Source organism: Staurois parvus, unplaced genomic scaffold (genome assembly GCF_062004578.1).
Source record: "Staurois parvus isolate SC_StPar_1 unplaced genomic scaffold, SC_StPar_1.0 ptg000234l, whole genome shotgun sequence".
Taxonomy (NCBI): domain Eukaryota; kingdom Metazoa; phylum Chordata; class Amphibia; order Anura; family Ranidae; genus Staurois; species Staurois parvus.
Window position 1 is genome coordinate 7,353,100 of NW_028318030.1, and position 15,975 is coordinate 7,369,074.

A 15,975-nucleotide genomic window follows, 5' to 3' on the forward strand; every position below is an offset into this window, starting at 1 on the left:
TACCACCAAAGGAAAGTCTCCAAAAAGTGATAAAAATAAAATTTGGGCACAGTGTTGCATGACCAAGTAATTGTCATTCAGATTGTGTGACAGCGTTGAAAGCTGAAAAATGGCCTGGGCAGGAAGGGGGTGAAAGTGTCCAGTATTGAAGTGGTCAAATAAATATATACAAGACCTCTTTCACCTGCACAGAGGTTTTCTCATTCTGTGAAGCCAGTTTCGTGATCAGAAAATTCCAACAAAACAGGTTTTCCCAGCACACTTACCAGCTAGTCTGCAAAACAACAAACAAAAACAAATTTCGCTATCTAACAATTTGTATTAAAACAGAAGTTTTAGCTGCACAACATTCAAAAATATACATTTGTGTTAAAATAATAGCAGTGTGTTTAAAAAAGTGAGTGAAGTTTAAAATCAACAGCTTTTTATTTCCGTACACGCAATTGCATTGGGAACACTGCACAGTCTATTTCAAATCAAAACATGAAAAAAAATGTTTCAAATTTGTTATTACTTTACAGAATATAAGAAAAACTAATATTAGGCAGTTCAAAATAAATAGCGTCTGCATTTTTCTTTACAAATGCAAACATTTGCTGTATAAACTGAAAAATGCTGGAAGATTTACTTTCCCTGTGAATTACTGAACTAATATTTAGTTGTATACCCACTGTTTGAGAACTGCTACACATCTATGTTGCATGAAGTTGACCAACTCCTGGCACATGCAAACAGGTTTTCCAGCTCAGGATGGTTGCACATTCCACAATTCCTCTGCATTTCTTGGGTTTACTCAGAAACTGCATTTTTTTATGTCACCCCCCCAGGTTTTCTATTGGATTAAGGTCCGGGGATTGGGCTGGCCACTCCATAATGTTAATCTTGTTGGGCTGGAACCAAGATGTTGCTCGCTTATTGGTTTGTTTGGTATCGTTGTCTTGTTGAAACACCCATTTCAAGGGCATTTACTCTTCAGCATAAGACAACATGACCTCTTCAAGTTTTTTCATGTATGCAAACTGATCCATGATATCTAGTAAAAATAAGCCCAACACCATAGTATGAGAAACATCCCCATATCATTATGCTTGCGCCACCATGCTTCACTCTCTTCACAGTGCACTGTGACTTTGGGGATCGTCTGACAAACTATCTGTGGCCCCCAGATCCAAAAAGAACAATCTTGCTTTCATCAGTCCTCAAAATGTTACACCATTTCTCTTTAGGCCAGTGAATGTCTTCTTTGACGTATTGTAATTTCTTCAGTTCCTTTTTCAACAGTGGGACTTTGGGGGGGGGGGGGGGGCTTCTTGGCGATAGCATACTGTAGGTATCTTCTAATTTTTAGAATACTTACAGGTAACTTTAGACCTTCTTTGATCCCCCTGGAGCTGATCATTGGCTGAGTCTTTGCCATATTCTTCGATCCATTTGAAGGGTAGTTTTCCATTTTCTTCCACATCTTTCTGGTTTTGCTTGCTATTTTAAAGCATTTTGAGATAATTTTAGCTGAGCAATTTCTGCACTTCTTTATATGTTTTCCCCTCTCCAATCAACTTTCTAATCAAAGTATGCTGTTCTTCTGAACAATGTCTGGAAAGGCCCATTGTACTCTTGATTTTCAAAGAGAATTGCACTATACCCGGCATGTACAACATTTGCTGCCTTTGTCCTTAACCATTTCCATACCGGGCACTTTTACCCCCTTCCCTCCCAGGCCGTTTTTCAGATTTCAGCGCTCTCACACTTTGAATGACAATTGCGCGGTCATACAACATTGTACCCAAGCTAAAATTTTATCATTTTCTTCACACAACTAGAGCTTTCTTTTGGTGGCATTTAATCACTTCCGGGGTTTTTATTTTTTGCTAAATTAACAAAAAAAAACTGAACATTTTGAAAAAAAACCCACGTTTTTCTTTGTTTCTGTTATAAAAGTTTGCAAATAAATAATTGTTCTTCATAAATTTAGGCCAAGATGTATTCTACTACATGTCTTTGGTGAAAATAACCCAAATTAGGATGTATTTTTTAGTTTGTAGGAAAGTTATAGAGTTCACAAACTATGGTATATATCTGAATATTGATCAGTCCTGAAGTACTGACAGCCAAACTAATTTCTTGAGGTCCAAGAATGTCAGAACAATACAGATATCCCCCAAATGACCCCTTTTTGCAAAGTAGACAGTCCGACGTACTTCATAAGAGGCATGGCGAGTTTTTGAAGTTGTATTTTTTTGTTATAATTTTTCGGAAAATGAAAAAAGTAAAAAAAATTATTTTCACTATTTTTTTTTTACATACTGTCACCAGTGTAGTACAGCGTCATCATATAACTGGCATGGCGGTGATCAGGGGCACTGACTAGTGACAGTATGAAAAAAAAAAAAATATATATATTTTTTTATTATTTTTAATTTTTTATTAAATTTTTTTTCTTTTAAGATTTTTTTTTCATATTTCACTATGTCCAAAGTAGTACAATGTTACCATAGTATTTTTTTTTTTTGTGGTTTACTACCACTTTAAAGGCACAGGGACACACTAGAAGCCTGGCAGAGCACAATGACAGCTGGCCAAAGTGTCCCCACACCAATTCCAGCAAGCTAACTAAACATGCAATTGCACCCAAAGCAATTTATATCTAGCCTTTAACCATTTCACTGCCAGGTCTGTACATCATATGGACCTGACAGTGGGGGGTTTTACACACAATCCTGTGGCTGCAGCCACCTGGATTGTGTATAAAACTGACAAGCAGACTCCTGCCAGTCAGGTGGAAGCATTTGAAGCTGCGCTGCTACCCTATTGCTTCCACTCACCCCTAGTAGCAACGCCCCCCATATGCACACCCTCGCCATGTATTCCAGGCTTTGCTTGCCCATCTGCGACTGGGAGAGACATGACAGGTGCCAGCGGAGGGAGGAGAGCGGACACATGTCCACTCTCCTCCCCTTCTTACTGGGACCCAGAAAGCGGTGTGTATAACGTCACTTCCTGGTCACCCTGACCCAGCTATCACCCTGCTAGACCCTGCATGAGGACCTGTCACCAAACAATCATCACATAGGGGATTCTCTGTCCCCTATGTGATTGGAAAAAAAAAAGTTAAGCAAAAATAATTTAATTGCAAAGAAATAAAGTTACACCCAAACACATAACATTCCCCCCAAAAATTTTGAGGCCCCCCACCCCCACCTATATGCACATACGAACATAAATGCACACGTTGGGGTGTCTATGCGTGAAAATGACGATTGCGATACAAATGTTATATATCGATGCACCACCAGAGTGAGAGCAGTAATTCTAGCACAAGACCTCCTCCGGAACACTAAACTGTTGACCTATAGGAGCTTTTTAAGAGTTGCCTATAGAAAAGGTCTAGGAAACGCACAATTACAGTAAAAAAAATGTAAAAGCTGATGTATTACCGAGTAAACAGATGACCAACATGTCAAACTTTAAATTTGTTTGCACCCATAAAATGGCAACAAACTTCAAACATGCGAATCTATGTTTTTCTGAACGTACCTGATCCGCATAGAATTTGCGGCAGTGTGACGGCACTCAAGGTTAGTTATAAATTGAGGCGGTTGTCATTGTTGTTTAATTCAGAACATAAGGCACTATACTTCAGGCATCTCCATTTGCAAGCACAGAATGATGTAACTCCTGTGCATTTGCGAGAGTTATCCATTTCGGCACACAGGGACCGTGCCGTTGGTGTAATCTGAATGGCGCATATGCAGCTTAGCTTACTTACCGAAAAAGACTGCAAGCAGGTAAGTAGGTGTATTTTATTGCCGAAGAGACACTGCATCTTCTGCAATAATAGCCTGCCTGCTCGCAGTCTGTTGTAAAACGCATTCAGTTCGGCATTCATTCTGACAGCAGTGCCAGGTTTATTGCAGCACCACAGCCTGATCACAAACATGGGTCAAAAAACACTCCCATATTGCTAATTTGACAGTGAAGTACAGTTGTGTCCAAAATTATTCAACCCCCAATGCTGTAAAGGGGTTTAGGGACTATAGTGTACATTTGGAATTGTATTCAGAATCAAATCCTACAAGGACGTTGTAACTACCCAAATGCAACTAAAATGACATCAATTGTTTATGTAATACAGTAGTAAATGGTTCTTATGTGGTTTCTTCATTGCCACAATTATTCAACCCCTTAAAGACTACCACTCTGAAGAACAGAGGTTCATACAGGTGCTTTCCATCAGGTATTGAAAACACCTGTGGATGTCACCGAGCAGCAATCAAGCATAATAAGCACCAATTAGGCAGCTTTAAAATGACTGTGATACTCAGCTCCTTCTAGACATTTACTGGTGTGGTTACAAACATGGTGAAGGCAAGAGAATGGTCCAGGAAGACAAGAGAAGAGGTGATTTCTCTTCACAGGAAGGGCAATGGCTATAAGAAGATTGCAAAGATGTTAAACATACCAAGAGACACCTTAGGAAGCATCATTCGCAAATTCAAGGCAAAGGGCACTGTTGAAACGCTACCTGGTCGTGGCAGAAAGAAGATGCTGACTTCGACTGCTGTGCGCTACCTGAAGCGTAGAGTGGAGAGAAGTCCCCGTGTGACTGCTGAGGAACTGAGAAAAGATTTGTCAGATGTGGGTACAGAAGTTTCAGCCCAGACAATAAGACGCACACTGCGTAATGAAGGCCTCCGTGCCAGAACTCCCAGGCGTACCCCCTTGCTGTCTCCAAAGAATAAGAAGAGTCGACTGCAGTATGCCAAAAGCCATGTGGACAAACCACAAAAGTTGTGGGATAGTGTTCTGTGGACTGATGAAACAAAATTAGAACTGTTTGGGCCCATGGATCAACGCTATGTTTGGAGGAGGAAGAACAAGGCCTATGATGAAAAGAACACCTTGCCTACTGTGAAGCATGGTGGAGGGTCAATCATGCTTTGGGGCTGTTTTGCTTCTGCAGGTACAGGGAAGCTTCAGCGTGTGCAAGGTACCATGAATTCTCTTCAGTACCAGGAGATATTGGATGGAAACGTGATGCAGTCCGTCACACACCTGAGGCTTGGGAGACGTTGGACCTTTCAACAGGACAATGATCCCAAGCATACCTCCAAGTCCACTAGAGCATGGTTGCAGAGGAAAGGCTGGAACATTTTGGAGTGGCCATCGCAGTCACCAGACTTAAATCCGATTGAGAACCTCTGGTGGGACTTAAAGAAAGCAGTTGCAGTGCGCAAGCCTAAGAATGTGACTGAACTGGAGGCCTTTGCCCATGAAGAATGGGCGAAGATACCCGTAGATCGCTGCAAGACACTTGTGTCAAGCTATGCTTCACGTTTAAAAGCTGTTATAACTGTAAAAGGATGCTGTACTAAGTACTAAGATTGAATGTCACTTGGGGGTTGAATAAAACTGATAATGCTGTGAGCACAGAAAAGACATTTGTGGTTATTTCATTATAACTGTTATGTTATATTTGTCTGACCTACAAGTGCCTCTTTAATGTAAATGTAAGCAAGATGACTGAATGATCAAAAGCAATGTCAAACTGGCCAAAACACTCAATTTCAGTGGGGGTTGAATAATTTTGGACACAACTGTAGCTGCTACACTTTGATCCCATCTCTCTCCTCTTCACTCTCCTCCTGCCAGCATGTTGTTTCTTAGCACATGTACACAGTGGTGTATTTAGGTTTTGTGCTGCTGTAGGCAACACAAAAAATCTGAGAGAAAAAGAGAGACTCACCATCACAGCTCTCCTGAATTCCGGCTCCCTTCCCAGAGTCTCACAGCCACTCCCCTTGCTCCCCTCACTCCGCTCTTCCACCTGCCGCCCAGCCCCGGTGTCCCTTGGAGACCGGCACAACATTGTAGAGCACAGAGCGCGCAGGACAACCAGCGTCCCTTCTCCAGGGGGTGACTCTGCTCCCCTGAAAAATGCCATCCAAGGCAAATGCTTTGTTTGCCCCGCAGTAAATATGCCCCTGCATGTACATACAGCATTGCCTGATTGGCTCTTATTGTATGATCTCCCTCTCTCAGTATTACCCCTGGTTCACATATCCGCGTTCCTGCGGGCCGCGTTTTGCACGGGCACGAGAGCCCATTCATTTGCATGGACTCCCGTGCCCTGGGACACGCAGGGAAGAAGTCCCTGCACTTCTTCTGAAAACGCAGCCCGCACGGGAACCTTGGTTCCCAGTACGGTTGCGATTTCCAATGCGGGCGGCGTGACATTAGAATTAATGGCACCTGCCCATTGGTCCGCATTCTTCTGTGTGGGTGGTGTGGCTACACGGATCCGCAGCTGCACCAGCCGCACAGATGTGAACCTAACCTTAGTGCTTCTTCAAATTGTTACGCTGTATGCAAAGCACTGTGAGAATCGTTGGCATTATATATAGATATGCCTGTACCAAATAAATTAACCACTTGACCTCTGGAAGGTTTTACCCCCTGATTATTTTCACATAAATAGAGCTTTCATTTTGGTGGTATTTGATCACCACTGGGTTTTTTATTATTTTTTGCTATATAAATAAAAAAAAGATGAAAATGTTTGAAAAAAAAACTATTTTCTTATACTTTCTGTTATAAAACATATCCAATAAAATCAAATTTCTTCAGAAATTTAGGACAAAATGTATTCTGCTGCATGTCTTTGGTTAAAAAAAAAAAATCCTAATAAGTGTATATTGGTTTTTGTAAAAGTTATAGAATCTTCAATCATAACAGCTTTGTTGACATTGTGATTATGTGATCGCCTAGGGATTGGGGTACCGGGAGCCACATTCCGCTGTGTCTGGTGGACACAGCCGTCGCGGGGGCGGCATGCTGTGTACCCCTTGGCTGGATCACGTACATGTACGTGATCCAGCCTGTCAATGCTGCCTGCCTGCAGTAAATGTACTGTGAGCGGGTGTCAGCTGGTCAAATTGGTTGTAAACCTCAGATATGAAATCTGAACAAAACACATATTTCTATAGTGTTTACTTGCCTCTTTCCAAAGCACAAAGTGTCATTTCTCTCTGCTGTCTCATTCATCTGCTATCATCATAAGTCACTTCTGACAAGTTTGCCTGAGATCAAGATATAAAATGGTGACGGGATTGATCTCCAGCACACAGCCTGTGATTGACAACTTCAACTCTGTTCCTGTGTGCAGTCTGAAGGGGGTGTGTTCCTTCTCTCCTGTCAGCTCTCAGAGCTCTTGTACAGTGTGTAACTGCAGCTCCCCACCCCATTTTGTGAGTCTGTAAAAAGTCCTTCATCTTTGAGTTTTACAGGGCAAATGGCTGCAAATATACAGGCACAACTTATGTAGGAGGACTTGTTTCACCTATGTGTATCACCTGAGGCCAGTTGTTTCACTAGGTATAGGTAAGAACTTACAACAACTTTAACTAGTTCAGAGTTTGATCTAGTGTAGTGAGTGTTATTGTCGGTGTAAGTGTCCGTGACAGTGTGTCTGTCAGTGTCCGTATATCATTTAGTGGCAGTGTTAGTGTTAATGTGTTTTAGGTCAGAAAAAAAAGGTCTTATAGTTAGTGTCAGCTTGAGTATCAGTGTGTTTAGGTAAAAATTAGTGCTTTTGTTTCTTGATCTTAGTATGAGTACAAAGAACAAAAACCACAGGCATATGTGGTCATCATGATCGACAGGAGCAGGAGAATATATTCTGTAGTGTCTTTGGTGGTGGTAGCCATGGTAATGTCCTAAAAATAATTTTCTTTTTACTACTATAGGCCAGTTTTCCTTTCATAATAAAACCAAATCAGGGGAGATCCATTACCATTTACCACCAAATGGCCAATCTGTCCTGAAAAAAAATGCAGTATAATCCAACTGGAGTTGTGATATGTACAGTTTCACTAACGCATGTCAAAGTTTGTCAAGGTTTGTTTTGACCCTGGTCATTAAGGGGTTAAGGCCTGATGTGTTTCATTATAGTAGGGCTCTACAAATCTCTGGCTTCAAGTCGCCATGGTGACTAGAAATTGCTCCCTGGCACCTGGGCTTTTGTCAGCCCATTTACTACAGGGATACTCAATTTGTACTGCCCGACATCCGGGACACGCAGTTCCAGGTGCCAGGCAGGTAGATTTTTTTCTACACTTAGCCTTGCTGCGGTCAAGCAGCAGGGCTCACTTGTCAGAAGCATTTGGGCGGCTTTGCTGCCGGCTGATTGCTTACACACACACGGGAATGAGGAGAGGACAGCGGAGAGCCGGCGTCTGACCACAGAACAGGGAACACCCCCCCCCCTCCCCCCTATCTCTACCACCTCCTCTCTCCCTCTTCTCCCTCCTCTCTTCTCTTTCACCCCTTCTTCTTTCACCCCCCCCCCACCCTCTCAGCACCTCCTCCTTCCCCCACTTCTTTCTCTCCATAAGGATCTGGATGCTATGTAGCCTGGGCTCTGCTTGCCCATCTGTGGGTCCAAGAATGACATACCAGGCGCCGCAGGGTAGAGGACAGGGAGGAGAACGGACACTTGTCTGCTCTCCCCTTCTTGTTTTTGACCTGGAAGCAACATGTATGATGTCATTTCCGGGTTCCGTTGATTGTTTCCCTGACCAGCATGGCAGGGAAAGAATGTAATACAGTGCAATCTGTACTGAATTACACTCAATGGAGAACAGGGGAGACATGCAGGGTCTTTTACACCCTGCACGTCTCATTATAGGAGGGGACTCAAAAAAATTGAGCCCCTCCATATACGCACATACAAGTGTAAACACACGCACCTATGCATGAAAATGTTGATTGAGATACACGTTACATAGTGCCACGTATTCCGGAAGGGAGCAATAATTCTATCATTAGACCTTCTCTGTAATGCTAAACTGATGACCTATGGGGGGCTTTTAATAAGTTGCCTATAGAAAATATAGGGTACTGAAGTTTGGCTCCTAAATTTTTCAGCTGGCTCCCAGATTCAAAGCAAACTTGTCAAGCCCTGCATTACAACACTAGTATGATTTTAATTTTTACATAACTAGGTTAATTCATTTTTTTTCTAGCTGCCTGGCAATTGAGTTATCAACGGTATTTTCATGAAGTATTGGAACAATATTATATTATTATATATCTAGTGATATGTATCTACACTTTTTTTTTTTTTTAACTTGACAGGTAAACTCATGCTCCACTCTTTTTAAAGTATTAACATGTGCATGTTTGGTTAGAATGTCCTCAGGCTTATTCAGCAATAGACTGAAGATCACCTTTCATGTTTTTTTAATGGAAGTACATACTATTAATTATAAATATTAGAGGTTTGTGAACCTTTTAACAGCTGTGGCCTTTTAGTGGTGATGAAGTGTAAATCAAATGTTGAGCATTGCGGGTGGATGACACAGCATGCCAGTATGCACCTTGTGGTTTGAATGTAGCAATGTGTAGACTAAATCCTTTGTTTGACTGTGCTTTTTTTTTTGTTTATTGCACACAAATCATTTTTTACATAATTTCTTTAGAAATATTGATCATTTTGTATTAATTTTTTTTTTTTACATGTTTATTTGTCCCATTCAAATTTATATTTTTGGTGGAAATACTGTAAATGTCTCCAATGACTGGCACAAATGTTTCATTTTAATTAATGACTCAGTAATTTTCCATTCATTGCAGTCATTTCAAGAATGTAAAGATGATTTATTGTTTCTATTAAAATATATGCACCATCACTGTTCGCCCTCTGGTAATACTTATACAGTTTCTTCAGGAAACCTACAGCTACAGTTGCAAGAAAAAGTATGTGAACCCCTTGGGATTATGTGGAGTTTTGCATGAATTGGTCATAAAATGTGCTCTGAATGTCATCTAAGTCACAACAATAGAAGAACACAGTCTGCTGAACATAATACTACACAAACATTAGATGTTGCCATGGTTTAATTGCACATAACATGTAAACATTCACAGTGCAGGGAGGAAAAATTATGTGAGGCCCTAGCTTAATGACTTCTCCCAGAGATAATTGGAGCCAGGAGTGAGCCAACCTTGACTCCAATCAGTGTGATGATATTGGATGTGTTGCTGACAGCTGTCCTGCCCTTAAAAAACACACACCTGTTTTGGGTTTACTGGTTTCAGCTAAAGACCTACAGAAATCTCTGGCACATGCCAACATTTTTGTTGACACATCTACAATAAGGAAAACATTAAACAAGAATGGAGTACATGGGAGGACACCACGGAGGAAGCCATTGCTGTCCAAAAAGAATATTGCAGCACGTTTGAAGTTTGCAAAAGAGCACCTGGATGTTCCACAGCACTACTGGCAAAATATACTGTGGACAGATGAAACCAAGATTGAGTTGTTTGGGAAGAACACACAACACTATGTGTGGAGAAAAAAAGGCACAGCACACCAACATCAAAACCTCATCTCCACTGTAAAACATGGCGGAGGGAGCATCATGTTTTGGGGCTGCTTTGCTGCCTCAGGGCCTGAACGGATTGTTGTCATTGATGGGAAAATGAATTCCAGAGTTTATCAAGACATTTTGCAGGAAAACGTGCGACCATCTGTCCGCCAACTGAAGCTCCGCAGAGGATGGGTGATGCAACAGGACAATGACCCAAAACATACAAGTAATTCAACAAAACAATGGCTGCAACAGCACAGAATACGCCTTCTGGAGTGGCCCAGTCAGAGTCCTGACCTCAACCCGATTGAAATGCTGTGGCATGACCTTAAGAGAGCGATTCACACCAGACATCCCAAGAATATTGCTACACTGAAACAGTTTTGTGAAGAGGAGTGGTCCAAAATTACTCCAGATCGTTGTGCAGGTCTGATCTGCAACTACAGGAAACGTTTGGTTGAGGTTATTGCTGCCAAAGGAGGGTCAACCAGTTATTAAGTCCAAAGGTTCACATACTTTTTCCTCTCTGCACTGTGAATGTTTACATGTTATGTGCAATTAAACCATGGCAACATCTAATGTTTGTGTAGTATTATGTTCAGCAGACTGTGTTCTTCTATTGTTGTGACTTAGATGACGTTCAGAGCACATTTTATGCCCAATTCATGCAAAACTCCACGTAATCCCAAGGGGTTCACATACTTTTTTTGCAACTATGTTTGCCTTGCCTCCAAGATTGATAGAATGTATCTATATATTTTTTGCTTTGTTTCCATTATTTCAGGTTGAAGGATATAATAGAAATACTCTCGGTTCACACAAATGCGATGCAATTTTCTTGTGACTATATAGTGTGACTTGCTTGCGACTTTGATCTGACTTCAATGCAACTTTACTCACAGAAGTTACATCAGCATAAATAAGAAGTAATTCCTATGAAACTTTGATGAGTCACCTCTCCTCCCAGGTCATCCTTGCTGCCTAAAAACTTTTTTCCCAAGCAAATTCCATTGACACCTGAGTGTAGCAGAAACGCATTCCTGTTCACCTTTTTTGCACGTTTTTCAAATATCACGCATAGGGCAGCCAACTTACATGAATGAGCTGCCCTATGTGCGACAAATGCCCCAAAGTAGCTCAAGAACCTTTGCAGTCCTCCTATGTTTTTTCAGCGTGCATTTTAACGTGTTTGTAGCACAACAAACATGTGGCAAAATATGCATCTGTTAACTGTAATTGGGCATTATTAACAATTAGGCTGCATTCACATTTGCATGTTTACGAACACATAGCAACCTGCACAGAAATTGTGAGTTATGTCATGCATTTCAGAAACAAAAGCAGACATGGTTCTTGAGCTGCTTTGGGGCAATTGTCACTTGTAGGGCCGACCCCGTTTACGCACAAAAAATTGCAAGCGGGAATGCACATTTTCTTCTGTGCTCAGGTGTGAATGCAATGTGTTTGGGAGGGGAGTTTTTAGGCACAAAGGATGACCTGGGAGGAGAGGTGAGGGTTAAAAAAAAACAAACAAAAAACTAGCTTATCAAAGTCTCAAAGGAATGCTTCTTATCTAATGCTGATGCAACTTCTGTGAAATAACACAGAGGTATATGGGGCTGAAATGGCACTGGAGTGCTGAATCGCATTGATTAGGATGGGTTCCTTTGAAAACAATGTGTTTTCCCTTGTCATGCGATTCTCAGTGACTCAAGTCACATTAGAAGTTGCACTAGTGTGAACTAGGACTTTTTATTTATAGCCATTCTTTAAATTGTGACATTTTCTCCCAGTATGTGTTAGGATATACCGCCTTACATCTTCTAATTATAACTTGGGACATTAACCCCTTAGTGAATGCATTACTCAATTCTTCTTGATTCATTAAGGGACACAGGGTTGATGATAATTCTGAGACAGTCAAGTTATACTGCTGCCTTTAGGAAGAAATGGACACACTCAAAAAAAGAAGCCAGCCAAAAATAACCCATCTCACCCTCAAATGCTTTGCTAGAGTCCATTCACCTGAAGGTACAACCATGGTGTATGAATATTGTGTCCTGTTGCTGTACTCCAGGATATGTACAGGTAAAAATTGCTCTTTTTTTGTTGCTTATAAAGCTCTACTGTCTCCTGTTATTGCCATGTCAATAAATATGCACACATCAGATCCTAGTGCTGTTGTGCAGTGGATGACAGGGGTGAATTTTAAGACATATTTAAATTTAGTTCATTCCATGAATTACAGTAAAGAATGTTTAGGTAGCAGTATCTCCCCCTCATCCCCACCCTCCTTATACTTACGGGATTGAGCCCGATGGTGTGCCTTAATAGGAAGCTGCTTTCTATGGTAGCTTACCGAGAAGAGGAGGAGGGCTGATGGGTGACCTGAGAAGAGAAGGATCAGAGCCGCTCTGTGCAATTCTTATGCACAGAGCAGGTAAGTATATCATGTATGTTATTTAAAAATAAAAAAATAATGTAAAAAAAAAAAAAATATATCACTTTCAGGTAGGTATGCAAACTATGTATAACTACATTTATTCTTAAATGGGTATACAACTCCAATAAATGGTGCCTGATATCTGCCTAGAGTTCGGGTTTAACCATTATTCAACAATCTGATTACCAGACTCATTCAAATTAATATCTGCTTCATCAATTTTTTTTCTGTAGAAATGTGTGCAATGCAATTATTTATCCGGTTAGTTTAGCAACTCCTGGTCATAATTCAGTTTTTACATTTGCGTTTTGTCTTTTTAGTAGAAATTTTAATAAGGAATAACAAAGATCACCTATCTATGCAGTTAAGAGAAGTACACAAAGCTCTTTTTATTTTTAAATAACATTGTAAACTCTATAGCCTGTATCAATTTGCCTTTGTCATTAGCACAATTGCAAAATGATACTGTTACTTGTATCTGATCTCTCAAGGACTCTAGATGGCAATATAGGCAGTGTGTATGGCAGTGTGTGTGGTGTGTCTTGCAATTAGAATAAATGCTCTAGTACAACATGACACAGCGTTTTGATGGATTGTTTTAAACTTAGAAGAGCTGAAGATATTTCACACATACACACACTCCCCCCCCCACCTTGTTGTCAATAGGAATATGCTTTATCATCATAAATTTCTATTGTACTAAAGGCAAATGCTAAGAACATTGAATATATTTAGCCAAATTAAATTTGGTGTCTTACAACTGACATTAAAATGGGCAGTAATTCATGTTGTCAGTTATTCAATTTTTCTATTTTCAGGTCTCTCAAGGATTTTGAAAAGTAGATTGGAAATGACAAGAAATCGGCAGGTAGACTGGGCATTGGCTGAGTACATGGCATTCGGGTCATTGTTAAAAGAAGGGATACATGTCAGACTAAGTGGCCAGGATGTTGAGAGGGGGACCTTTAGGTATGTTTCCTTTCAAATGTCACACACCTAGAAGAACACAAAGCATGTAATTACACTATGAAGGCACATTACAGCAATTATTTATAAAGGTGTATGTCTGTTCTCACTAATGCATTGGTAGTATTGTACACTTAATATTATATTCTTGTTAATGGTATATTCAGTAAGTAGGGGTTGAAAACAGTTTTAGACTATTTTGGGCTGGAGGAAGAAGTGTTCATTAATTTTTACCATCACATCTGTATAATTGATTAAGGAGAATGTTTATAAAGAGGGCCTATGCTCTGACACCTGTCATATTAGTCCACACCCATTCAGCAGAGCATCAGGCCCTGTTACAACAAACCTTTTTTTAAGACAATAATCTGGACTAAAAAGACTGGGGCTTGAGCCTGCAGCACCCTTTATTTTTTACAGTAGGTGTTCTTTTTAACATGCAAATAGCTTCCAAGTAGGATGCCTTTAATTCATTATTTTTAAACATTGAATTTCTATTGGAAAATGTTAATATTTGCAAAAAAAATAAAATGTTGCTTCTATTTATGTGGGGGTGGGAGAATACAAAAATGCCCCTAGTAATTTCCCCTTCATCTGACTGAATCATTGCTTTTCCCAGTAGCTTTTCCTCACATTACCACACAATACTGGAAATAATCGCACAATTATAGCAGACAGACCCTCTCTTTTAGCACACTGGAAGAAGAACTTGACTGGAAATGCACAAAGTAAATCACAAACCCATCTAGCGCACTACAGGTCCCAGCTTTCCAAATCCAATGTCCAATTAACTGCGGGTATGGGGGAATCGAATCTCAGGGTGGACACAGCCAAAGGATCCTCCAGCTACCAATAGACCCCGGGAGGCTCCAAAATAGCTTGAAGAAACAAACGAACAGCAGCGCATGATCTCTGTCAGTAATATATGTGATTTTATTAAACAAATAAAGTTTGCATGTTCTCCCTGTGCCTGCATGGGTTTCCTCCTGGTACTCCAGTTTCCTCCCACCCTAGAAAGACATGCTGGTAGCTCAATTGGCTCCTGTCTAAATTATCCCTAGTATGTGTATGTATGAATGTGAGTTAGGGACCTTAGATTGTACACCCCTTGAGGGTTAGGGAATGATGTGAATGTACAATATATGTGTAAAGTGCTGTGTAAATTGATGGCACAATATAAGTACCTGAAATAAATAAATAATAATAAATAACATCAAGTGTGTATGGTAAAGGACCATTTGGAATCCCTCAGCCAGCATATTGAGCAACTGAATTTCACAACTGTCAAAACCTGCTAATGGCCAACACTGCCTCGTGGATCTCTGTACACTGTAGGGAGGGCAAGGAGTGGGCAATAACACGTTTCAAAGGACACACCTTCTTTGTCATAACTTTTTTTTTTTTCTTTGTCAGTAACCTCAGAACAGAAACAGGTTGGAGTCTAAAGTTAACATTATGCATTTTGTAATGTATGTACAGTAACTGACCTAAAGAGCAGTGGCGTCCTGAGGCAGGTGCAGGGGGTGCGATCCGCACAGGGTGACACCGACCGCACGGGGTGACACCGGACCCGCTCCACAAAAAGGTAAGTTGTATAGAAAGCCGCCGATCCTCGCAGAATGGATCGGATCTGCGGATTGAGCATAATGGATCGGAGTCCGATCCATTCTGCAGGGATCGTTGGAGGGGTGTCACCAAGTGTTACCGCACTGGGTGACACCAACCCTAGGGGCGCCTCTGCTAAAGAGTATTTCATTTTTCTAAACAAAACAGTAGATAGCTCTATAAAGTTGGGCTAACAGTTTTGCTAGAGTAGATGAACAAAGAACTGAAATGCCTGTCCTAGAGAAAATGCTGCTCATTGTGACTTGAGTCACAGACTCAAAGTTTAGGCCTTTGATTGCATTATCCCTTTTAACCCTTTCGATATCACTGATGCAAGGCATATGATGGATCAGAACTGCTTGCATCTGGCCAGGTCAGTATCTTTTACTTTGGTTGCATTCCTGCATTTGTTTACAGACTCCTACATTTGTAATACAACCCCTGGCAAAAAATATGGAATCGCCACTCTTGGAAAATGTTCATTCAATTGTTTGTGTAGAAAAAAAAACTAATCACAGACATGCCTCAAAACTATTTTCATTAAACATTCCAACCTTCTGGCTTTAAGAAACAATTAAAAAAATAAAAAAG

At 40.7% G+C, this 15,975-nt stretch overlaps 1 protein-coding gene across 3 annotated transcripts in view; it reads left to right on the top strand.

The window, feature by feature from the left end:
* OGDHL (oxoglutarate dehydrogenase L) overlaps nucleotides 1-15,975 on the top strand; it is a 235,275-nt gene that overhangs the window by 156,672 nt on the left and 62,628 nt on the right. For all 3 annotated transcript variants that reach the window (XM_089680055.1, XM_089680053.1, XM_089680054.1), the window contains exon 15: nucleotides 13,632-13,782. In XM_089680055.1, the coding sequence (XP_089536181.1) occupies nucleotides 13,632-13,782 (151 nt within the window). The remainder of the gene's footprint in view (nucleotides 1-13,631; nucleotides 13,783-15,975) is intronic.